Source organism: Ricinus communis, chromosome 5 (genome assembly GCF_019578655.1).
Source record: "Ricinus communis isolate WT05 ecotype wild-type chromosome 5, ASM1957865v1, whole genome shotgun sequence".
Lineage (NCBI taxonomy): Eukaryota > Viridiplantae > Streptophyta > Magnoliopsida > Malpighiales > Euphorbiaceae > Ricinus > Ricinus communis.
In genome coordinates this window covers 20,034,741-20,060,979 of record NC_063260.1, presented here as the reverse complement: position 1 = coordinate 20,060,979, position 26,239 = coordinate 20,034,741, and the positions used below count along the sequence as shown (strand labels likewise).

The 26,239-nt window shown below is 29.3% G+C and overlaps 2 protein-coding genes and 1 long non-coding RNA gene across 4 annotated transcripts; all 3 read left to right on the top strand.

Moving 5' to 3' along the window:
* The first annotated feature begins 7,282 nt into the window (after positions 1–7,282).
* On the top strand, positions 7,283–10,618 carry LOC112535837. Of its 2 annotated transcripts, none has more exons than XR_003079925.2 (3): positions 7,283–7,534; positions 7,669–10,029; positions 10,268–10,618. It is a non-coding gene; the product is annotated as an uncharacterized LOC112535837 (long non-coding RNA). The 2 variants fall into 2 exon arrangements; XR_003079926.2 differs by having other exon boundaries at positions 7,284–7,534; positions 10,271–10,618.
* Positions 10,619–16,717: 6,099 nt separating this feature from the next.
* On the top strand, positions 16,718–18,486 carry LOC8258183 (chaperone protein DnaJ). Its single transcript, XM_015723483.3, has 5 exons — positions 16,718–16,987; positions 17,088–17,175; positions 17,302–17,378; positions 17,504–17,560; positions 17,858–18,486. The coding sequence occupies exons 1-5, from the start codon at positions 16,880–16,882 to the stop codon at positions 18,035–18,037; spliced, it is 510 nt and encodes a 169-aa protein (XP_015578969.1). The 5' UTR covers positions 16,718–16,879; the 3' UTR covers positions 18,038–18,486.
* Positions 18,487–20,805: 2,319 nt separating this feature from the next.
* Positions 20,806–21,678, top strand: LOC8258184 (mulatexin). The gene has a single exon (XM_002525967.4). The coding sequence runs from the start codon at positions 21,099–21,101 to the stop codon at positions 21,510–21,512; it is 414 nt and encodes a 137-aa protein (XP_002526013.1). The 5' UTR covers positions 20,806–21,098; the 3' UTR covers positions 21,513–21,678.
* Positions 21,679–26,239: the final 4,561 nt, after the last annotated feature.

Here is a 26,239-nt window from a genome sequence, read left to right as displayed (position 1 = left end):
TATTTGAGTTTTTTAGGTCTAAGCTCAATAAACCCAAGCTCAATTTGTGACCTAATCGAGCCTAATCACATCATTGAGCCAAATTTATTTTTCATATTGCTTGGTTTACGTTAAGCGTATGGAAGTTACAATTGGAAGTGGAAGCTGTAGATACTGTATTAAATTTTCTTATTTATAATTATGATCCATTCATTGGTGTTTCATTAAGAATTCAGGCAAATTGATACGTAAATGTGGGAGAATATTATGGACCGAGGATAGATAAACTCATTATTTCTATATATATATAAAAAAAAAAGTATTCCTGATTGAAATAAAATAAATAAAGTGCATTTTGGATATTAATCTTGTGACACGAGCTCAATTTAGTCCTTTTCTAAATTTATGGACTTTTTAATTCAAACCTTCATATATTTGATTCAAATTAATTCTACTTTTTTAAAAAAAATTGGAGAGTAAGATTCATTCTCTTTTGAAAATAAAAATAATTAAAAATTATAATATTATTTAAAAATTATTTTATAATTTTAGTATAATTAATGTAATTAAGTAATAAGTGGATATTACCACTACTATTTTCGCGAAAACCGCTTTCACTTTTATCACCCTCAGCACCACTACTGTTGTAATTATTTCTTTTACTGTCATTATTAAGAAAAAACAGTAATAACATTGTAGTAATATTTATTTATTTTATTAATATTTTATTGAAATATTAATATATATTTTAATTTAAATAATTTAATATAAAAAATTAATATTTTTTTATTTTTCATTTTATTCACTCTCTTTCTAAAGAGTTTGTTAGCTGGTCTCTCATTTTTTGTAAGAAAATAAAACTAATTTGAGCTAAAATGTTCAAAAATTTAAAAAAGGGTTAAATTGAACCCGGTTAATAAAATTAGTTGCTAAATTGAACTTTATTCCGAAATAAGATATTTAATCAACTAATATGTATGTTTTTCCCTTCTTTCAGTTCTCATATATATGTTTATATATTACATGTAATCTACATTATTAGATTGTCAGATGAGATAAATAAAAGATTATATCAAGACTCATAACGAATACCTAATTGCACTCGTTAATTTCACCTGCCCGTGATCATATATCTTGAAATTAAAGCAGCTTTTAGTAAGAAAGTACCAAAGCATTAGAGATGCTGGTGTATACAATTTTCTCTATTGTTTTGGTATTACCAGAAACTTGGGCTCAAAAATTTTATAATGTCTTTCCAATCAAAGAGTTTTTAGAGTTCAAATGTAGCAGAAATGAACTCGATTTTAAACATAAAACAATGAAGAATAATTCTTTTTTCTTTTTTCTAAAAAAAACAAAACAAAATTTAAGCAATTTATTTATTTATTTATTATTGAATTGAGAGAACAAACAGAAATGCTGGATTCGCTGAGAATCCTAAATGTCGGGCTAAGGACAGCTTAATTTAACGGGAGATGGGCGTTCCTTTTTGCTGTTATTTTGTGGGAGCTTTAGAAATGGAGGAAGGAGAGGTTGTTTGACCCAAAACACATGCCTACTCAGGCTAAGTTTCATTTTCTTAAACATTATGAATATCAGACTGACAAAGTGTTGTTTTCGAATGCCTCTTTATGCTTATCATCTGGTTGGCTGGGCTGCTCCTCCAAATTTGGATGGTTGCGCTAACGGCAATCCAAGTAGTGCTGGAGGATGGATTCTGCAATGAATATTGACTGCGTTAGAGATTCTATATCACTAAAGAATAAAAAAGGCAAATAATTTTTATTATAAGAACTCAATCAACCAAGTAGCTAGTTCTAATAATTTTAGAAATGATTGGATCCAAATTCCATTCCATTAATTGAGCTTAATACTCACCCATACTATCCTAATTTGGTTAAAATTTATAAGTAGTTGATGCAGAATCTGTGTTTGGCATATCCAAAAAGGAGATTATAGAACTGAGATCCTCAAGAAGCATAATTGCCAACACAAGATAGTTAGGTAGGATTTGAGTGGCTGTGTTGATTGAAATTAGGCCATTATAATTGGAAGGATTACTAGGAGATAACTGGAGGCTCAGAAGTGGTGGATTTAGAGGTGGGTGTTGCTGTTTCCGTTGAATGGATGAAGAATTATGAGTGGGACAGTGGAAAAATAAATTGGTAGGTTGCATTTGAAAGGAGATAAAAAAGAATACAAAAATAAACGAGATTAACGTTTTTTTTTTTTCTCTATTGATTGTTTTGATTTACAATAGACATACGTGTTTAGATATTTATAAGTGAATGAGATTTTTATTTTTTTAGAAGAAAAATTAGGTTCCTGTTATGGAATCAATATACTAACTAACAATTTGATGAGAAATTCTTATCTAAACTTAGTGTATATACCATAATTAATAGCAGAGTGACATGTGTATAAGTTTTTTACACTTTGATATTGGATGATTGACATATATTTCACTATTTAAGATTAATGATTATGTGTTAATTATTTATCGATTTGATATTTAGTATATAGATGGAAATATAGACAAAGTCTAGACAAAAATCTTTTCGACTTGATTGAGAAGTGAAAGGTTAGTCCTGTAGAATTGGTCCATTGGTAAATTGTCTTGGCTATTCCGCAACACGCCCCCTGTCCCGCGCGCTTTCACCCATTCATCCCAAGCTTGACCTCTCAAATTCAAACTTCCATTTCAACCATCCAGCGAAGGCTGGAAACCACAATCATTGAGTACGAGAAGGACGATTTCAAGGATTTAAGCCAAGTGGAAACTAGACGGAATATAACAACAGAAATAAACAATATTGAAGATGATCGAACATTATTAAAAATTATCAGACTGCAGGAAAGAAAAAAAGAAAGAAGCATCATCCAAAAATCCGTTCGGAATTTACCGTGAGTCGAAGCCTTCCACTGAGAAAGGAAATCAGAAAACTCTCTAGGAATCATCACTAAGCCGCTCCACCAATTAATTAAATATCCCTCCACGAGAATGAACAATGAAGGACAACATGAACTTAAGTTGCCCTAAACCCCGACAAAAAGGATATCGATTGTTACTAATGGGGCATAAACTCAAGTTGAATGGTCAATCTCCAGCGGGCAGCGTCCCTGACCCAAGTTGTAGTCCTAGGTTTAAAGATCTAGAGTTTGGTTGGTTGGTTCTAATTATGTTTTCGGTACGAGTTTAGGTAGTGGATGGGGGGGTCTAGGGAAAAGCACTGGACTTAATAAGTTACAAGCAAGAAGAAGCTTAAATATAGGATGAGATATACGAGCATGCCTTCACCACAAACTAGCGTATAAAAGCTAGCAAGAAAGACTAGAGTTATTATGAAAGGTAAATAGGTTCGCTCCTCGGATCTATCACTCAAAGTTCAACTTTCCTAACCAACATTCAACATTTCTAAGCTGATTCTTGAAAGCATGGTGAATAAATAGGCCAAGTTTCGCCGTCAGACTCGTTGGAGGACGTACAATGGATTAACTAAACTGCGGGTAGATCTGATCTTTAAAGAAAAGCATAACAAGGGGCAGAAAAAGTAATAAGTTAGAAACATAGCAACATTAACCCATCTAGGAAGAAAGCTGGGAGTTTAGGTACTTATAGATACAAACTACAGACTTGGAAAAGGCTTAATATTTAATCACCTAAATAACGAAAGAAAAACAATCTAAAAAATACAAAACTTGCTTATATCCTTTCAAATTTAGTTAATTAAAAGCACTAGTTAATAAGTGCACAAATAGGCCTATAGATACGAATAAGGAAATGCAACTTGTCTGAAAGATTTTGCAAGTTAGCCTAAATGAAAGAATGTGAAATAAGGGTGTTGTAATAATTTTTTTCCTTTTTAAAGATGTGCAAACTATGTTCTTAATTCTTTTAAAATTCTAGAATTCTATTAATATAATAATATAAAAATTATTTATTAATTAATTTTAATATTATATAAATTAATATATAAATTAAATTAATATTACTATTTTTTAAGATTAAAAATTTATTATATAATTAAAAATTATTTTTTATTAAATAAATTTAAAATGTTATTTTTTAAAATTAAAAAACATATATATCTTTCTTAGAAAGCAACCCTATAAGAGGGAAATATTTGCGGGTATGAGAAAAAAAACTCCGTAAAAAGAGTATATTTGTCAATATAGGAAAAAAAATTCTGTAAGTGGGGTATATTTGTGAGCATGAGAAAATAATCTCGTAAAAGAAGGTATATTTATGAATATAAGAAAACAACCCCGTAAGAGAGATATATTTTTTAGTATGAGAAAACAACTCTGTAATAGTGATATATTTGTGAGTATGAGAAAATAACATCGAAAAATGTGTATATTTTTTAATTTGAGAAAACAATCTTATAAGAGAGATATATTTGTAAATACTAGAAAATAATCTTAAATGAGAGGTATATTTGTGAGTATGAGAAAACAAAGAGGTATATTTGTAAATATAAGAAAGTAACCTCGTAAGTGGGGTATATTTGTAAAAATGAGAAAACAACATCGTAAGAGTAGTATATTTGTGAAAATGAGAAAATTACCCGGTATGATTATATTTAATAATTGATTCTCATGTGTCAGAAGTAAAATTACATGTCAAAATAAAAAATTTATACGTCAAAAATTAAGCATACGTATCAAAAGAATTTAACTCTATATATAAATAGCTACATTTGATATTTATCTTAAAAGGTGAGAGTATTTCTTTTTCTTATTTTGGAGAGCATATGAATTTGAATTTTATTTTTGGTACTGATCAGTAAATGACCACATTTATAATGAGTATTCAAGAATAATTATCTATATTGAATACATCCGATTTAGTATTGAGCTTCCAATGTATAAAAATATTAAATTTCAGGCTGGTAAGAACAATTCGAAATTAAAAATAACAATCATGTGACTATCTATGGAATGAACAACTAGCTGTTTAACGACCTGTTGTGTACGTATATATATAATCTCCAAATTAGTTTTTAATTTCTATGTTGCTGCCCGTAAATGAGATATATGTGCACTATCCACATTATATATAATTTGTCTACAGATTGTACGCTGAAGTTTGATTGAAAACTAATAAAAAAGAAGATCATCAATTTGATTGCTAGCCATACAAGAACAAAGGAGAAGATGAAGAAGAGGAGAAAGATATTTAGGTGGAATGTTGCCTGATTCTGCCTTGAAAGTATTTAATACATATAGTAGCTAACTTTCACCCAAGGAAAAGAGGATAGAGCGAAGAAAAGAAAGGTAAGAGAAATAGGGAAAAGAAGAAAAGGAAAAATAGTGGCTATTATCTATGAGTAGAAGACTCGCAGAGGTAGTTTTAAAAGAAATTCTATTTTAAGAAAAAAGACATGATGAAATTTCAATGTTTGAATCAAGCTGTGTTTCTTGCAATGAATCCGCCGGTCTTAAGGCTATCTGGTTAAGAATGGAAATGCCACTATCTTGCTGTGTTTCTTTTTATCCATTCTTTCTGTTTTGTTTTGTTTTGTTTTATTAGTCTCTGAAGTTTCTTTCTTTCATTCTTCTGCAGCTTTTCTCTTTCCCTGTTGATCTTCGGCTGCCGGGCTGATATTTTACTGATAATGTTGTATTGATCATCTTGATCTCTAGATGTACTGCTCTTTTTTGGTACCGTGTGCTGACCTTATTACTTACTATCTAAAACAGTATCCATAAAGTTTTTTTTTTTTTTTTTTTTTTTTTTTTTTTTTTTTTTTACATTAGGAGACTCTTTGTTAATATATAAATCCCAAGAAATAAAGTCTCATTTATTAACTCTTTTTTTAATATACAAATCAAGAAATAATAACTTTTTTCTTTATTTAGAACTTCAGGAAAAAAATGGTTTTCATGGTTTTAAATTGGTATTTAATAGGTTAAGACTCATATACTTTCTGATAAGAATCCGATGAATTTATTGTAAGGGTAAAAACCAACGTGATCAGAAAATCCTCAACGTAGTGCATTAAAGCACTCTACATTAAATATGATCTAAGAACCTTAAAAGAAAGATATAATAACACCAAATTCTAAGAACTAACACCTCATGAGATACTGGAGTCTTTTTCATGCAAATGCCAAGTAACTAATCATTTTTACTCTTTCCTTCTTACGGAATGAACATTAATACATATAAATGTAAGAAAAAAAAGATTATTACATAAAAGTAATTCAAGGGGATGTAGTAAATATATGACATATTATGTACATCTACATTTGCAGTGTATATATAAATTCGTTCTCGAACTCTAATCAGCAAGTTTAATTTTTAAAACTAAGTTGAGGTTAGTTATATGTAATAGTATTAATTATAGAATCATTCTAATGTTCCATGAGTATATGCATGGTACTGTATAAATATATAAAAGTTGATACTTCTTTAATTTTAATAATCTATTAACATAATTAAATATTAGATTAATCAATTATATATATTACTTATTCATTTATTTATTAAGAATCTCTATCTATTTTTAGAATATAATCGTTGTTACTTGACACTTACGAAATACACCTATATAATTTTGATTTGTATAAATAATCAAAAGTTGAATTCATTGACAATCTATATTTGTAAAGAAACATATATAATAAATAAATTATTTAAAATAATATTGAATTGATTGTCTATAAAAAATAAAAAATTTTATCGTATGTTTCCACCATAAACACCAAACCTATAGATCATTGACAACATTTTAAATAATGAAAAATATATCAATCATCCAATCCCAAAATGTAAAATACTCATACATACATATTACACTTCTATTAATTGTAGCGTATACAATAAATTTAGATAAGAATTCTCTAATAAAAAAATAGACTTATAATAATAAAATCTCATAATAGTAGTTTAGCAAAAACCTTAATTATAAGTTGCAAACAGAAAAATCAAAATCCCTAGTGGTTGAGGCCTTTGTCTTCCTTTACGTATCGTGTAAGACATGTAATTCTTCTGTGTGTATTTTGAAAAACAGTCAATATAGTATATTAGCTTTAATATAATATGACAGGTTTGCTCAGTTATACTATCACATCAGATAATTGGCCTTGAAGATTTTATTATTCAAAGTTTTTTCTTTCCCATATATATGGGGTTTTATACAAATTTGAGAATATGGTTAATTATTTTTCTCAAAAAAAAAAAGATCATATAAAATCCAGGTAATACCTTAGCGGCTTGCATTAATTCTTTTCATTTGTATACATTAGGTAGGTACTTGTACATATTTATTTTCACAGTCCACAAAGTGTAGCTATATATGATTGGAAAACGAATCTCTATCACAGGATAGTGGTTAAGAAGATAAGCACATGCAACCAGTTAGTCAATCCATCTTTCTATCGATCAATAATCACAATGTTCCAAAATTCATGTCCATCTACTTTAGGACAATCCCTCCATTTAAAAATAAGTTACCGTTCATTAATTGAATATTTCATCTATGTTTCTCTCTATAAAAGCGGGCGATATCTTGCCAAAGAAAACATAAGCAGGCTCTACTCCCTTTTGAGGGTAATTCCTCTTCCCTTTCTTTAATGTTATCATGTCAATCTTATTTTTTTTTTTTTTGCATACATATCTCTGTTAATTAAGCTTTATATGTATATATACATATATGTTAAGCCCTCTTCTTTGATTGGCTTCAGGTAGAATTTGATTGTAGGGTTGCTGTTTAACTATGAAAGTGTCTCTCTCATTTGCACATCTAAAAGGAGGATTAAGAGGGAAAGAAAACAGTAAAGAAGAAGAGATTCATCATCAAAGATGCAAAAACTAGCTGTCCGGTGAGTGAGCTCCATGCTATGCTTGTCAAGAGATCAGTGTTTTTGCTTTATTAACCTTTTTCTCGTTGTCTGTTCGACCTTGAATATGTATATATGTGGTCGAGACATCCTGGAAAACCCTAGCCCTTATAGCTAATTATCTTTTTCTATAAGAGATTATATAATTAATAAGGAGAAAAACCATCAGGGGTAGAGTTCTAAGGCTATGAAAAAATCCCACCTAAACATTAATACAAGACAGAATTACAGGAGGGAATAACATAAAACACCAATCTGCAGAAATAGCAACACTATGCTAGTATTGTAATTATTACTGATCAATGAGTCTTTGATTATTTTGAATTCTAATCTTGATTGGAATTCCTTAATTTACATAAGATAATGATCGATGATTTGAGGAAAGACATTAAGCATATTACTACTCTCTATGCTTGTCTAGCTTTGGATTCATTGATAATATTAGTGCATATAACATATACATGTATATATACACATAACATCTCAGAAAACTTTGTTTCTTAGTTCAATATAATTTTGGTATACTCAAAATTCATAGAATATTAACATTGATATTTTAATTTAGTATCATACCCCTAAATAATTAAGATTGTATGGGCTTTTATAAGTCTTACAGATCTAAAGCTATTCTTTTCAATTCTTGACTAACTATTCTTCTTTCCGTCATTTTTGTTTCTCTAGTTTAAATTTTTGATGTTTTTGAATTGCTTAGCTTTTAATTCCCTCCTGTGAGAAACAACTTGAACTTTGAAGTGTGTTTCAGAATTTGATTGGATTATAGCATATTAAGATGGAGCATCTACTAAATATATGTCTAAAGGTACTATTTGAGATTTTAGTACCTTAGAATTCACCTCTGCTTTTTATGTATCAGGAAAAAAATATATATTTGTTGTAATCTTATTAATGATAATATTGTACCGAGTATATTGGTACTCTCCCATTGCATGCTTACAGCCGTTGAAATTAGAACTTCCAAACTGAATTTTCAAAAAATATATCATCTTGTTTCCTGAAATTGTGATTGGTTTTTGCTTCTGTCTAACTGGGACAACCTTATATATATAAAATCTGGGCCAACTCCAAAAACAAGATATCTGTCTGCCTATATACTAAATTACCAATCGGATACATAAATTTATCCCTATCTGTTGACAAAAGACATTCTTCAAATCCTTGACCGTAAGATATAATGTAATTACTTTTGAATATGTGCATGAGGTAGGTAGACAGTTACTGGCCCAGGATATTTCTTTGGTTTGCAGAAATCGAGTAAACTGATTCTGGGTGCTGCTGCATTTAAATTCTGTAGCCACCATTTGTTGTCTGTGGTCTCCATGCAATTGCAAACCTAGTTAGCCTTTCTCTCTCTCTCTCTCTCTCTTGACCAACCAAAGGAGGAAACAACAGAAGGTTGAAGGGATAAAATTGAACCACAGGCATAATGGTAAGTTCAACACCTAAAGGCCATAGTGGAAAATTTGGGGTCAACTCCTGTTTGCTCCCCCAAGTGATAGGAGCTAGTTTAGTCGGTAAGAGTAAATATATAAACTAACATAGAAAAGTTCTTTTATTTTCTTAAATTTTTAATTTATGAAAGATATACTAGTATTAGGAGATACAAATTGTTTTGCGCTCTTTCGAGTACCTGAATTACCCTTTAGATGACCTGTAATGTTGAAAATGTTTTACTAAATGAAATACTATAGACCATAGAGGATAATATTCCACCACATTGTCTATTTTCAATACGTACATTTGTTAGGGTTCTACCTTTGAGCATGTGAAACATGTTGCATATATTTATTAGATAATAATAAATTAAAATTCTCAGTGAATCATTTGAATATTTATGCTTTATATATTTATACAAGGAGCAAGATCTTCATTAAAATAGTTGTTTATTTCTAAATTTGGACTAGATTATGAGATTACAAATTGACGCCATAGTCAAAACAAATAAAATTAAAAAAAAAAATTAAGAACACGATCTTATATTATTTAGAAGTGAGAAATACCGTTACTGAACAATTTGGACAAAGATACGAGAAAGACAGTGCTAATTTAAGGTCGGATAGGCAGCGAAACTGAGGTATAAGCTAAGAGACTGGTCGTTTGACAAGCAAATCGCGTGGAACTCGACGCCCAACTGCTCATTCTTTTGTTCTTCCGTGGTACATCATCTGAACTTTCGACAAAAAGAAGGTAACTACTTAAAACCCATTTTCTCCTTCTCGCTAAGAAATTAGGGTTCTTGCTGGTCTTTCTTTTACAGCCGCCGACACCTAATAGTGGCTTTCGGTGACATCAACTCTTTTAGTAGAGCTAAAATCTATAGTTAATTTAGATTTACTACCCTCTAAGGGTACTAAATATTTTGTGATGGAGGAATCCCTACAGTTGTTTGGTGTTAAAATTTATTCACGTGCGGTAACTGTTTCAGCAGAGAGGAATCCAGTCAAAAGGGTTAAGGTGTGGATGGCGTTTCTGCCCTGGCGGTGGAGGTATGTATGCTCTGCCCCGATCCTTTTTTACCGTTTGTGACGGCCACATATTCACTGTTAATCGGCATTTTGGTTGATCAGAGAAGCACTGCAAGCTCAAATTGTTAGTCCTACAATTCTTATTTTCAACTTACCTCCGTTTGCGAGGATATATACATATATACCTATGTATATATATATATTTTGTCATTGTCTCCGGCGGGAGTTTATGTCTGTATTTGGAACTTATTCGATGTATTAATGATAGGTTTATACTTAATACCATTTACAATTGTGATATTTCGTCTTGAGTTCTCTTTGTAACTTACATGGCACTTTGGCCTTCTGTTTAATGAAACACAAACTTCTGTTAAAATTTGAAAAGAAGAAGAAGGGCAAAAAGAATTAACGAATTTCTCTATTCTTCTCTGAAAATTATATGTTTCTAACGAATTTTTAATCAAAAGTAGTTTTTTTAATTAATTATATCAAAAATTTTGCATAAAATAAATGCATCTAATTTTGATAGGTCATTTTCAATTTGCACATGATTAAGAAATTTAGATTTTTTTCAATTAATAATACTATTTTCTCAAGTAATCGGTGTTATTTTAAATAATTTATTAAATTTATATATCCTTCTATTAATTTAGATTGTCAATAATTCATATATAACTCTTAATTATTTATATAATTCAAAATTATATAGGGGATTCGTGAATCACATAATTATCAAATAACACTTATTAAATTTTAAGAATAAATAGAAACTTTTAATAAATAAAAATAATATATCTAGTTGATGAATCAAATAATATATATAATTGACTAATTTAATGTTTAAATTAAAGTTAAAATAATATTACATTTTTATATAGTACGGTACCCATAGTATATCAGAATGAGTCTTATAAGTATAGATATTATACATTAACATATTTTAAGTATTTATTATTAAATTATCAATTAAAAAAGAAAAGCAGCTTATATTTTTCAACGGATTAAAAAGAAAAAGTAATCTATTAAAATTGAAAGGAAAGAGTATACACTTAAAATTGAAAAGAGAAATTACATATTTAGGCGGGTTCGGGATATTCAAATTATCGAACTTGTGGCAAAAATATATGGCCATCACATTTGCAGTCAGCCTGTTCACTAAAACAAGAAAAATAAAGAAAAGATTTTAGCATTGCAAAATATATATGGGCATCACTGAAAATGTATGCATGATTTCATATACAGTGAAAAGATTTTGCAATATAATTGTTAGTGAATTTTCATTTTAATAATATTGATGAATTTTTTAACATATTTAGAAGATATTTATAATAAAAATATATTAAATCTTTTATTTGTTATAAAAAATATAGCACTCATATATTTTTAAAATTTTGATACCTTCACGTTATAAAGTGTAAAATTTAGTAATTATTTATGTAAGTTATAGAATTATAATTCAGTAACTATTAAATTACAAATTTAAGATTTAATACATTTTTATTATAGAGTATAAAATTTGATAATCATCAATATATAATTTATTTCTTATATAGTGTATATGGTAAAAAACACGGAATCGTTGGAGAGGATGTTGGAATCTTTTATATTATTTCCGCAGAACACAAATTATTTAATGGATTTTGTTAAACGTAGTTTGAAATTTTTGTAGACTATGTAATGTGTACATGTACCCAAATTATTAGACTTCATTTTCCATGTGTTTTGTCTTTAGGACATTTTGATGTGAAATAAAAATAGTCCATCCCAAAAAAGTTATATTATTGCACTGAGCAAACCAAACTATTCGATGAGTATGGATATTTGAAGCACTAAAGAAGAAAAGATGGAATCAAAATACAGTCTGCAAATCAGGCTGTCTTGTAATAAAATGTATTCTGTCAATATATATGTATAATATAAGAATGATACATTTTAATTCGATTTACTTATTAATTGTGTTTAAGAGTTTTAATGCTTGATCCGAGTATGTTTATTATGCATGAGACTTCATATGATTTGTTTAATTATACGGATCGAAATACTTACTTTTACATAATATGATCTGTATAAATTTATTTGAACATTTTTAATCCTACAATATTTAATCTATAAATACATAAATAACATATGAAATAAATAAAATCAAATAGTTTATATATATAATTAGTACATTTAAACTTAATTATTTTCAGAATAAAAAATAATATACTAAAATAAAGCAATTATCATTAATAGATTCAAATAGGTGTGTTCTATATATCAACAAAAAAATATAATTAAATAAATTATCGTATCATTTTGAGTTAACATGGATTAACTCATTCAACCATAAATTTTAGTATATCATAATTGGACTATCGTACTCAAACTGAATTTTCCTATTTACATATTATGTAAACAGATCATGTCAAAAATAGTTAACCCAGCATCAAAATGAAAAAAAAAAAAAAACCCTTGATGGAAGCATACCTACTGTAAAAATATATAGGTGAAAAATCACATTAGAAAATACAGTAATTTAACTGATGTCTTTACTTTGAACAAGTTGTTTGATTTAAAACCTCCAAAACAGAAAATGAGCAAAGGCCGATCCAAGCAAAACGAACATTCATAGTTAAATTCAAAATAGTGAATTTGAAAGGAAGAAACGACGGATACTAAAAAATTGACATCGTATGCGTAATGGATGGCGTGGGGGGCAAAGATAACCTATGATGAACTGTTGTGAACGAATCATAGGTTAGACGTTTTGGATATAGATTTGGTTAGTGCAAATTTTGTTATTAGCGATGATGCAATTCTTGATGCTAAAAGTAACAAGACTGTTAAGGAGCCGAGAGACATTGCTTTGTCAAATTTCATTTTTTTTTCCAATGTTCAAGAAAAGAAAAACTTTCAAATAAGGGTTTAATCTTTTTCTTTTAATCTTTACATTCAGTTTAAAAAACTGTAGGAAAGACTAATTGATGTAACTAGTCTTAAGCCAATCCATATTGAGAACAATGTTTGTGAAGGCAACATCATCAAAGCTTTTTCTTTTACAGCAACAAAATAGAATTACATTGCACAGCAAAACCATTGATGGAAACATTTTCTTTATGGTATTACATATTATATCTTTTAAATTCTTATATATACATTATAATAATTAAATAGTGATATATACATATATATATATGAGTATTTTATATGTTGATATTGTATGATTTATACTTAGTCGACTATTTAGAGTTAACGAATATGTGTTAATTATCTTTTAGTCTAATGCAAGAATTTTACTGATTTAGTTGTTTATATATTTAGTCTTCTCTCTCTTCACCAAATATAATTCAAAACAAAGATAAGCATTGAATGACATAGTCCTTATTAGTTCCCTAGCAACAGTGGAATCATTAAACGACTATTAAGAGGAGGTAGACGACATAAATCATGGCCAAGCAATCGTCATGGAGAAAATTAACTCATTCTGGTGACGGTGTTTTTAGAGAAAATATAAATATTTCATTAACAAAAATTAATAAATATATTTTAATATTAAAATAAAAATAAATATCTGATGTTAAAAAATATAAAAAAAAATCTTAATAATCATCAATTATGTTAATAGAATAATAATAATTTTATGGGAACTCATATATTGATCTTATAGACGTCTTTTGACGAGTCCGATTTTTTGAATGTCGGATTTGTTTTATTTCCTTTTTGTCATTTCTATAGAGAAAAAACTCAACTCTTCCATAATGGAGGACTCACACACCTTATAAAAGTAAAACTTAAAACTTATAAAATAGAGGACCATAAAACTCCTAGAAAATACTAATATTTATTTATTAAAATTAATTAATAACAAAAAAAAGAATTATTGTTGATATAAAAATTATCAGCAATGTGCCAAAAAATAAAATTTTAATAAAAAAAAAAGATAATAGGTGGCTGTATATATTATTGAATTTACTTTGGTGACAGTTTTTTAACATGTTAAGAAATATTTTCAAGAGTGTTTTTGTTAACTTGGCTAACTTTAATTTATTAATACTGAACAAAATATAGGCCGCGCATGATAAAATAGGTCGACCATGAGATAATAGGCCAACTAGATAAGAATAGGTCGAGTATGAAAGAGTAAGCCGGCCATAAATAATAATTTGAGCATGATAGAATAGGCCAACCAAACAAAAGTAGGCCGAGCATGAAATAATAGGCCGACCATGAAGAATGGCCGAGCAGATAAGAGTAAGTTGAGCATGAAAAAATAGGCCGAGCAGACAAGAGTAAGTTAAGTATTGCACGCCGAGTTGTCATAACTAAAAAATACGGAATTGACTAAGTCTAAATTTTAATACAATAAGAAGTCTTAAAGACCAAGTTATAGTCGGACTCTAGTTAAAAATTCAACCCGATCTAGGAATATATTGTGTGATCAAGAAGACTAATTTCTAATAAGATTAGAAGACTTTACATTCACAAAGTTCTACTCCTTATAGGACTAGGAGACCTTTAAACTCTATATAAAAGACTGTGACATAACATGACAATTACTGTATAATTTACAATCTAAAACCACTACTGACTTAGCTATCAAAATAAGTGACTGGACAATTCTGTCCGACGCTTTCTAACCTTATTATACCGGAATTCAGGTCAAACTTGAAGACGTTGATAACTTATCTTTCATAACTAAGGTATCAGCTTTTTTTATTTTAATATAAATGGGTTTCATCCCAGTTCTATTATGGAGAGAGTTTTCTTTTATTATTTTTCAATAACTTTTTCAAGAAGATTAGAAGGCTAATTTGATCATAGGAGAATGGTTAGACGAAATTCGAGTTACCATTATATTTATCAAAACAGATGCTTTTTCATCTATGGACTATTTTTAATTATATAATTTCACACATTTGGTATACGGGTAAAGATCCAATTTCGTTCTACAAAAAGAGTTTCACGGAAGATAACAGATTTGATGAAAGAAAATGAACATAGAGAAAAGAAAGTAGGAGTTTTGATTTGGTTAAAGAAAAATATCCCCATCATTACATATAAAATATTATAAATTCTAATAAATAATAATTAACACATATTTAATTATTTAAATTATAAATATATATTCTCTATTAATTAAAATTAAAATTATTATTTTAAATTAATTTGAGGAGTGCTATTTATATTTATAATATATTTATTATATTGGTATGGATAACGAAATTTAAAAAGATAACAAAAGAAAATGATAAATATCTGCTGGCGCCACTGTAATTTGCCAGGCGGTAAATGAAAGAAATTGCCACAAGTTCTTCAAATACACGTGCCACAAGTTGATTACTTACTCCATCCTTTTTTTCTTTTGTTTTTGGTCTAATAATAAATTAAATTTTTAATTTCATAATTTCCAATAAATTTATCTTATAATTTAGAATTTAGATTAAAAAATTATTTTTTAATTTATTGTAAATATATTTTTATTTTTCAAAATCTTATACAAAAATATAATATAAACTGAATTGTGCTTACTACAAAAATTATAGACCAACAAATATAATTTATTTTAAACTGAATAGTGTGACTAATTTTATATATATGTACTTTTTATATATTTTATATTGAAATATAATAAATTTTTTATTGATTCATCAATTTATATATTAATAGTAAATTGATTTATTATTTTATTTTTATTTTTTATTTATAAGTTATTATTAAAAATATTTTAAAATAAATTAAAAATATAAATATTTATTTCTCACTGTTTGAGAGTTTACAATTTTATATTTTATTTTATTCGCCGATGGGAGTTTTTTTCACCTTTCTCTCATGGTAATTTTTCGCTATCGGTCATCCATGAATATTTAGCCTTGTAAGGTTATTTCACTGATTCACACGTGATTAAAAATATTACAATAAATTTAAAATATAAAATTTTAATTTTAATTAATAGTTAAAAATTTTTTTTGTTATTTTAGTTTACAGATCTATTTTCACTTTTAATTTTTCATTAAGATATTTGTAATTATGATTGATGTATATATTACAACTAATATAAAAATTATATATATATATATATATATATATATATATTAATATTTTATAATATTTAATATTTAATATAATTTTATTATTTAATATTTAATATTAATAAATATTAATTATTTATTAATTTAGTGATGGACAAAAACTTGTTATTGCAATCTCCAATCATCAATCCAATCCAATAACACGAGTACGAGAAGTCTCCAAAACGGAAGAAAATATCCAAGTCCATTGCCTCAAAATATCTAACTTCGGCTTTTTCCTTTCCAAAAGAAAAATACTAACATGTCCTGTTGGGGAACTTTCTGGATCATTTAACACACGTACGACTCGATCTTGATGCTCAGATATTTTCTTTCTCATCTCTGCATTAAAAGCTTCTGGAACCCAACAATGTGTAACCGCATTAGCCTCACTCCTTTCTCTATATATCACTTTCATATCCTATCTTTGATGAATTAATCCGCTTACACCATAGTCACTAATTTTGAGAAAGTCCTTTTTTCTACGTTTCTTGCCGTCTTTAAACGGTGATTATTTCGGATATGGAAGACAGGCAAGAGGTTCCCTGTTCATCTTATTATAGCATTCTTGGCGTGGATGCAGAGTCCTCCATTGAAGAGATTAAACGTGCTTATCATAGACTTGCTATGGTCAGTTAATAAGCGTTTGCTTCTTTCTTCTTCTTTTCTTCTTTTATTAGTTTTAAGGTTGAAAATGGTAGTGATGTTTCGTTTGTCTTTATGGTTACAGCAATGGCATCCTGATAAGTGGACAGGAACGCCTTCTCTGTTAAGTGAAGCTAAATGTAAATTCCAACAAATTCAAGAGGCCTATTCAGGTAATGATATTTATAGGCTCTTTTAAGTAATAAAATAGTGGTGGCCAGTTGATATAGGAGTTTGTTCTCTATTGAGATTGAGTGTGCTAATTGATATTTGTTATTCATGTGCTGTTGCAATTACAGTGTTATCTGATCACAAGAAGAGAAAAATGTATGATATTGGATTATATGACCCTCAGGAAGAAGAAGAAGAAGCTGAAGTAAGTGATTTCAGCTTTTCTTAAAAAAAAAAAAATTTAATTCTTGTCACTTGTTTGCTTTCTTTATTACATTTTAGCTTCTCGGTTTTGGCTATGTTATTAATTGATGCTTGTTCTTGTCTCAGGGACTTTCCGATTTTGTGCAAGAAATGTGGTCGCTCATGGCACAGGAGAGAAGAAAGGTAAGTTCCGAATCAAATTAAGTTGCACGGATTGGCATATAGCTTTATTTCCTTAATTTCCCATAATCAGTATGTGAAAAGCGAGCAGCTGACCAAGGAAATCATTTATCTTCAGAAGCAAATAAAGAGAGAGCATGGGAACTGTAACTGACAAAATTTAATTCCATTATGTCTAGATATATAACCAAAGACAGTCATAGATATCTGAAAGATTAGCTCCCAACATTTTATTGATTTAGCTGGATGGTTTTCTTCTATATTTGATTTCTAATTATGCACTTTCGGTAAAATGAGCAGAATAAGAAGTATAGCATGGAGGAGTTGCAGACAATGTTAACGGAAATGGTGCAAGATTTTGAACCTTCACGCTCGAAAAGGGCACGCTCTGATTCAAACGCAATGGTGGATAACGGAGGGTCATGTTTTGGTGTACCAAGCTGGGGGGTGTGTGGAACAAGTAGTTATTGCAGCAACTAAGGGACCAAAGTCGCTCTTTCTTGTGGGAACTGAAGAAAGATCGTTCCCATCTTTTACTGACACTCAATGACGAGAATCGCACAATTTTGGAGATGGATGACAATGGTTGTCAGAAAATTGTTGAATAGTTGTGTGGTAGTAGCCTTTATTGGAATTCTGGGCTAAATATTCTTCCATTTGAAGAAGACAAGACATGGATGCCTGTGCAAAATGATCAAGCAAATATAAAAAAAGCATGGTAGCATTATGTGGTATTTGCAGTGTTGTTATGGGGGGTGATTTTGATATTTGGACTTGGATTGGGTTGTTTGTTTTATAACAACTGGATGTGGCCTAAACTTTGGAATAAAAACTATTGGGCCTGTGAATACAGTTTTTTTTTTTTGTTTGTAAAGAAGCGAGTTTCTTTCTTTAATGTAAAATCAGCGGTTGGAAGAATTTGACCATCACACTACTCTTGGTACAGATGACTGAATTTAATTGTTGGTCTGTATTGTTGAAGTTGGACCGTCTGTTACATTGAAAAGATTGCGTTCATATTCACTTTCCTTTAACAATACAGTTCGACTCTATATGCTTAATGTTTCATCAATGCATAGTACTGTTACTAATAAACTTTTCATAAAATTAATTTGACTTCACCTTCAATAATATAATTAAATTTTAATAATCAGTAAAAGATTTAAGTTTTCCCTTATTATAATTACTAAAGATTTAATAATAAATTATACATTCTTGAAAATAACATTATTTAATGATCTCATATAAATAATCTCTTATAAGATCATTTGAGCAAAATAATTTAACGTATTACAAAAAAAGTATAAGAAAATTTTAGTGAATGATGTTTGAGTAATATATATATATATTAAAAAGGGAATATTTACTTTTTGTAGTCTTCATTTGTTCAGATATATATAATAGTTGTTGATTTCAAGTTAGGAAGGACTAAAATAAAATAAAAAAAAGTTGAAAACTAAGAGGTTATTAATAAAAGAAATTAATTAATATAGAGAAAATCGACAGATTTTAAAGTGATAGGATTTAGAAATGAGAGATTTAAACCCATTTCTTTTGCTCTAAACTTTAATAAATTCTAATTTCTAATATTTGAAAATTTTTCAATTTGTCAAATATATTAATTATTAGTAATTGGGTGAACCAATAGAAGTATGGGTAGGAAGTTTCCAAAGCAAATGGTTAAGCATAGATTAAGCTGCATGAATATATGAGTGGAATTTTTCTAGATTTAATTCATAGGAAAGGAGAAGAGAAAAAGGATGGAAGATGCTTCAAGAAAATGGGTCGGTGTGGTCTCTTCTCATTCACTCGTCTCCTCTTATCATTATAATGGATCTCGTTATTCTCTTCCACCTCAAGTCTGCGTACACGCAACTCCTTTTCTGTGTCCTTTGTCTCATAGTTTAATCTGGTTAACTTGTCTTTTCTCTTTTTCTTTTTCTTTTTTATTGTCTCATATGAGTCAATAATCAGACTAATTCGAGTTTGAATGATAAATAATATAAATTAATGGAGTAGTGCAGTTTGAAGAGCTCCTGATTAAGAACAGATAGATGTTGTTGCTTTATCAGAATTATGCTGTGAAAAGCCAAATTTTTCATTTGTAGAAAATCATTATTTGTACTAAAGCATTCTCCACGTACCCAGACTAAACACAAAAACAAGTTCATCACAACAAGCTGGATGCAAAATGGCTGGTTACATGAATCCAAATTTGATAATACTCCCAAGTCAATCGTCATTTTTGCTTACATAGATTGGATTATTGGTAATTTTATATGTATCATCATCGCTATGCCTTCATTTGCTTCTTAAAATTAGCATTGAAATTGCAATTGGGTTGTCTCTTCCAAAATTCTTTTTCGTGACCCCTGTGGATAACTCTCTAGTGATTGGAACCATGGATCAATTTTCATCCGAATTGAACAGTGACTTGAAAGATGCCTAAGAGAAAAAGGATTGAAAAAAAATAAATAATGACCCGTTTGCAAGTAGCTGGGACTTTAATGGTTATGAGGTAGGCATCAGAAAACATCAACTTTCTACTGTCAGCTACCTTCCTACCCCAAATTGAAAGAGAAAGGGAAAAAGAAGAAAAAATTATATTAGCAGATATTTCTAGGGCAATAATCATGGGCATGACCTCGGGATTTTCATTAAAAGATCATGTGAAAAGTTCAAGTTTTATGCATTTCATAGGCTGTCTAGAATTCCTTATTTTATACCAATGAATTGCTTTATTTATTCTTGAAGGGATATGATTCTCTAGTACACAGCAACTGCAACAGTAATCCTACCCCATATGAATCCGTCTCTTTCTAAATTGAGGCCATTGATAATTAAAATCTAAGCTTTCAAATCTATCTACATTTTAAAGTTTTATAAAACAAAGCGATATGAAATGTCCATTCAAAGTAATGTATATAAATATGAATCTTTAGATAAAGTTTTTAACAATTTTATGGGTACTGAATGAAGCTTATTGGTTTTCTATTAATTGTGCAAATACAAATGTTAAATAGGAATTATTTCATCAAAAATTCTAATTACTGATTGGTCATGTACTACTAGGATAACCTTACACGTATACACATATCTTGTACAATGATTAAAAAAAAACACATATAATACAACAAATACAATTAAGGTTCAAAAGGGCTTTTAATTGCATTTAATACAAAAGGAAATTTTCTTATATTAAAATTGTGGGGACACAAATTTGGACTGTCCACATGCAATGGGATTCTTTCATAAGGTATAACACCCTAGCATAGCATACAGCATACCAAGAAAAAGAAATATAAACAGGTCAAGTTCTCTCTACTTCTCCTTCCCAAAAATAAAAATAACCAAATGGAAAACACCATAGCCTAGACGTCCATTAAAGCCCATCAAAGCTTATGTGCACCTAATAACGTAACAAAAGATCACTACCCTTCATCCACAATCAAACCCACTTATATAGTCAAAACGCAAAACAATCTTGTTTATCACTATATCAAATATCATCCTCCAATTCTGTACCCACTATAGTTTCAATATGTCATTAAAATTTAGATGTTTAGACTCCATGATGCTACTAAATTACTTTCTTCTTGTTTTGATCATTTCTTGTGCTGCACCAACTCTTGGCTTGGATTCAAGAAAGCTTGATGAGACCCCAACCGTGCCTGCAGGGCCAACTGATGAGAAGTGTACTCCTTGTAATCCAACTCCTCCACCTCCTCCACCGCCATCACCATGTCCTCCTCCACCGGCGTTACCACCACCGTCTCCAAAGAAACCACCATCAAGTTACTGCCCTCCACCACCTCCTTCTTTTATCTATATAACCGGTCCGCCAGGTAACTTGTATCCCATTGACAATGATTATAGCGATGCTGGCAGAGTGACGGGGCTGCCTGTTTTGATCGGATGTGGTCTATTCGGCCTTTTGCTAAGATTTGGACTTTGAGAAGGTTACAAGAAAAGTGCAAAGATGAAGATTCTAAAGAAAGCAGAATTCTTTTTGTGTCTAAAAAAGAAGCTTTTAAGTTTTAGCATCTTGTAATTGGGTACTTGCTTTTATCTTTTAATTGTTCAATAATTCCAATACACAGTCTTCTCCTTCCTCTTCTTTAGTTTCTTTTCATAACAATCTTTTCCTTTTTTTTTTTTTTTTCTTTTTCCTGTTTCATGTAGATGTTGGTAATCTGATCATATGCGCTGTTAACATAATATCTCTGTTCCTCTCCTTCATTTCCATGTACCTCTGTTCTGAATTCTCTTCTGTTGTTTATTTTTCTCCACTTTGTTATATTTTTCCTTAAGTTCCATTATTTGAAATCAAGGGCCAGTCATATGATCGATTTCAGGCAATTCTTAGAAACGAAAGTAAAAGTTAATGTGTGTTTTAAGGTAATGTATCTTATAGTAGGGATATATCACCGACTATAACACTATCTTGCCTTCACCAAAAATTCCACAGCCATCTTTATTAAAATCTTGACCTTCATTTAGGACCACAATTATTAGTTAGTGGTGTTCTTTAATTGGCACGTCCACATTTGCTTATATGGATTGCACTTTTATAATTAAGGTTAAAAAAGAAAATAAAAATTTAATGAAGGGGGATTGATTTTTATGTGTCAACAACTAGTTCAATCAATTGATTAAATTTTGTGTAGTTATAATGTGCATGTCGATCCTGTCTTTTGTGTGAGAATATAATGTCTTCAAGAATATTAAAACCATAAGTGGTTTCTTTTATCACATTGGATATACTAATTAAAAAGGATTAGATGCTTCCATTGGAGAAAAGGTTATCAGATGGGTACAGTAGTATTGGCCAAACCAACCAATAGATGCCAAAATTCAAACAGATTATAGAAATGGAAAACGATCCAGGTTGATTATATATTAAAAAAGAAAATAAAAAACTTCTTTCAATGGGCAAAAAGTAAAATATAGTAAACAGGAAAAAAATAAAAAGGTAAAATAATTAATTTGAATTAATGGGTAAATGACACGTGTTCACGGCATGAAGCAAGGACCCATGAATCCTGAAGTAGAAGTGAAACAAAAGAGGATGAGAAGTAGAAGAAGATAGTAACAGATCTGATTGGATGTCAGACAGATAAAAATTGGAGGTTCGATGTGAATGGTGTCAGAAATGGTACAATTACATTTGGAGATCAACTTCGGTTTCACCAAATTGTTGGACCCACACAGCACTAAGCTTACACATTTTCAGTTTTTGGTAGGCCATGGAAGTTTGGCAAGTTCTGCTTAGGCTCTACTCTTCTGATTAATCAAGCATACGGCATTTTTTTCTGATATCATAATTACACTGCTAATCACTTTGCCTTAACTAATTACCTTGACAATTAAGTTTCTTTTTCACCATTTCGAGGGTTGGTGTCCACTGCATGACTATTTAATTGCGTGAATGGGCAGGTAAGGAAAGTAAGTGAATGACTTCAAAGAAGGGATATTTGTACCCATTGTTGCATCAACACCATGTGAATGTGACCTGTAATATCTGCCACATGGTGAAGAGTGTTTTCTTCTCAATCACAATGCATTAAGGAAATGCCTTGACTTTAACAAAATCAATTCATTATACATATTTTCAATAGCATACGGTTATAAATTTCAGATTTGAGAAATTTGATTCCTAGTCCTTGTAAGAATTAGATCGTTATTTAGCTTATTCAACATAAAGACTTAGTAAGATTAATATATTATAAACACTTATTCTAAAAAAAATCAATATAAATATAAAAAGTTATTGTTTAGTTTTGGTGTATGTTCCAAAGTATACACCAAACTGATAAATGATAGACACATTTTTATTAGTTTTAAATGAATAAGTATGTGTCAATCAGTCAGTATCAAAATATGAAATATTCATAGTATATATGACTCTTTTATTAATTGTGATATATATATCAAGTTTAAATAAGAATTATCTAAATCACATCGATTTCAAATTAAGATTAGAAATTCTTTGAATCGTCTTAAAATATTTTATACTTTTTTAAGTTTTATTTATATGTTTAATATATATATATATACTCAGTTAGAACACAATAAATTTTGTTTATAGTATTATAATTTTTAATTCTGATATATATAATAATTTTTTTAAAATGTTAATTCAAATAACAGTAAAATTGTATTAGCTTGCTTTAAAACGAGATTCTGTTAAAATATAATATGATATCATATTAACATCATTTCTTTTACTTCATAGTAAAATATAAAACTTATACCAAGCTATGATCACATTTATACTCATGGTGAAAAATTTTTGAAAACAGATAAAAAGAATTTTAGTAACACCAAAACTAAGTATAAATTTCATTTAATAATACAAGTTGAATTATAAAACAGGCTTAAAATCAAGGATTAACAGCATATGATCCCTTTCTGCCGACTAGACTTTACGTGTCATAATTTCATAGGCCTAATGCATAATTACATATAGGTGTTTATATTTGTTGGTGTATTGGTAAATCTTCTGGCTTTGGATAATTTATGGTTTAATACTATAATTTTTCTCAATTTATATATAAAAAAAGGTCAGTGCGAGGTATACATCCTCGTTGAAGATGTTCTATTAAGTTTCTATGATTTTTAAAATAAATATATTTTAATTCTTACAAGCTTTTTTCTAATATTTTATAATTTTTATTAAATATCTTTCTAACCTCTAAACATTTTGTGATTTTTTATACTTTTTATTTGACCAGTAATATATATTTATCTAAATGCATAAATTTGTTTGAGAATTAAAATTTTTGTGCATAACTAACATTACTAATTATTTAATAATATTTAATATATCATAATGATTCCATGCAGACTATTTGCCTTCCTGTTACTGTTATCTCAGAGGTGGAAAGATGGATTCAGCAGTTTTTATAGGATGGAAATAGGGACAAGAGAGGCTTGAGTCTTATTAACTGGGAAACCGCGACGTCTCCTAGATCTAATGGTGGATTAGGCATCTGCAAATTGCAGCAGGCTAATTTGGCTTTTCTAGCGAAGCTCGGCTGGAGGGTTCTTAAGAATGAAGAACAGTTTTCGGTTCAAGTAATTGGTAAGAAAATATTTCGGAATAAATGATGTTTATAGTACTTTTTCGAAAAAGAATCAGCAGTCGGTGGTATGCCAAGGTTTAGTAAAGTTATCTCCAATTCTTGGAAGAGATATGAAATCACTTGTCCCTAATGGTTTGAATACTCTCTTTTGGTTGGATCATTGGCTTCTTAATTATCCTCTTATCAATGTGGTGTTGTCAACTCTTGAGCTCATGATAAGATATAGGAAGGTTGCTTATTACTGGAGTAATGGGAGCTGGAGTTGCTGGGCTTCGACTCCTAGTGGAGATTTTTCTGCTAAAACGGCATACACAGTGCAAGATTAGTCGCAAATGCATGGTACGAAAAGGCCTTGAAAGGTGATTTGGGGTCTTCAAGTGCCTCGGAGAATTCGGTATTTCTGTTGGTTAGTTGCTCATGGTAGATTAATGTGTAATTTGGAAAGAGTCAAGCGTGGATTTGCAATTAATGATAATTGCCCCTGGTGCAAGAGTGTCCAGGAATCAATTTTACTTATCCTTTGAGATTGTGTGTATGCTAGGCCGGTATGGATGCATCTCATCCCTTCATCTTTATTGACAAATAAGCAAGGATTAAGCCGTTCAGGATTGGTTGGTTTTGAATTTGTCATATGTTGATTCTATCTTTGATTGTAAATGGTGTGATTTCTTTGCTATTGCAATCTGGTGGCTTTGAAAGTGGCATTGTTTTGCAGCTATAAATAAGATTTCTTGGTTGAAGTGTTATTATGCTTATGTTGCCAGGGTTAATAAGTAGCATCCAGCTTGGAATGTTCCTAACGTCGTAAGTACTACTTAGATTGATTAGCTGGAACCCTCCTGAGTTTGGGTTTTATTATGGATGGTTTATTGATCGTTAATCGAGATTATTTTCATCTAACATACGGTGATTAAAGGTTTTTGGTTGAGAAATAATAATAGAGAACAACCAATGTGGAATGTTCCTTGTTTAGCTAGAAAAGGTATTCGCCTGTTTTCTCTTATACAAGGGAGGAGGGAAAGCTACATAAAAACAGAATAAAACACTACACGACCTGTTAAAGCAAAAGGTGAGCAGAATTTTGATTTAGTTAAGGCAAGTCGGAGTTATTTGTACGTTATTTTTTAATTTTTTTTAATTTTTTTTAATTTTTGCAGCTTTTTCCCTGGCTACTTCTGTTATTGGATTGACCGTTAGAGACACTATCTTTTCCCAAATATATGGTTCATCTCTTTTACAGCTATAACACAATATTAAGTAATATTTTATTAAAAAATCTTTAGCCGAGAAAGTTTTAAAAAAATTTCAGAACACAAAAGATATTATTTCTTTTCGTGAGTAATTATTCAGCTTTCTTAATGATAACTGAAAAGCAACTACCTTTAGCCCTTAATTAGTAGTTGATTATTGATAAATTAAACTATTTAGTGTTAGTATATTAAATTACTATTAAAGATATAATCTATTATTAAATATATTATATTTTATTATATCATATTTAATAATATAAATTAATAATCTAAAAAATATTATAATTAATTTTCTTTAGCTCAATTGTATTCAATATTAAAAATATTTATAAAAATTATTTTAAAAG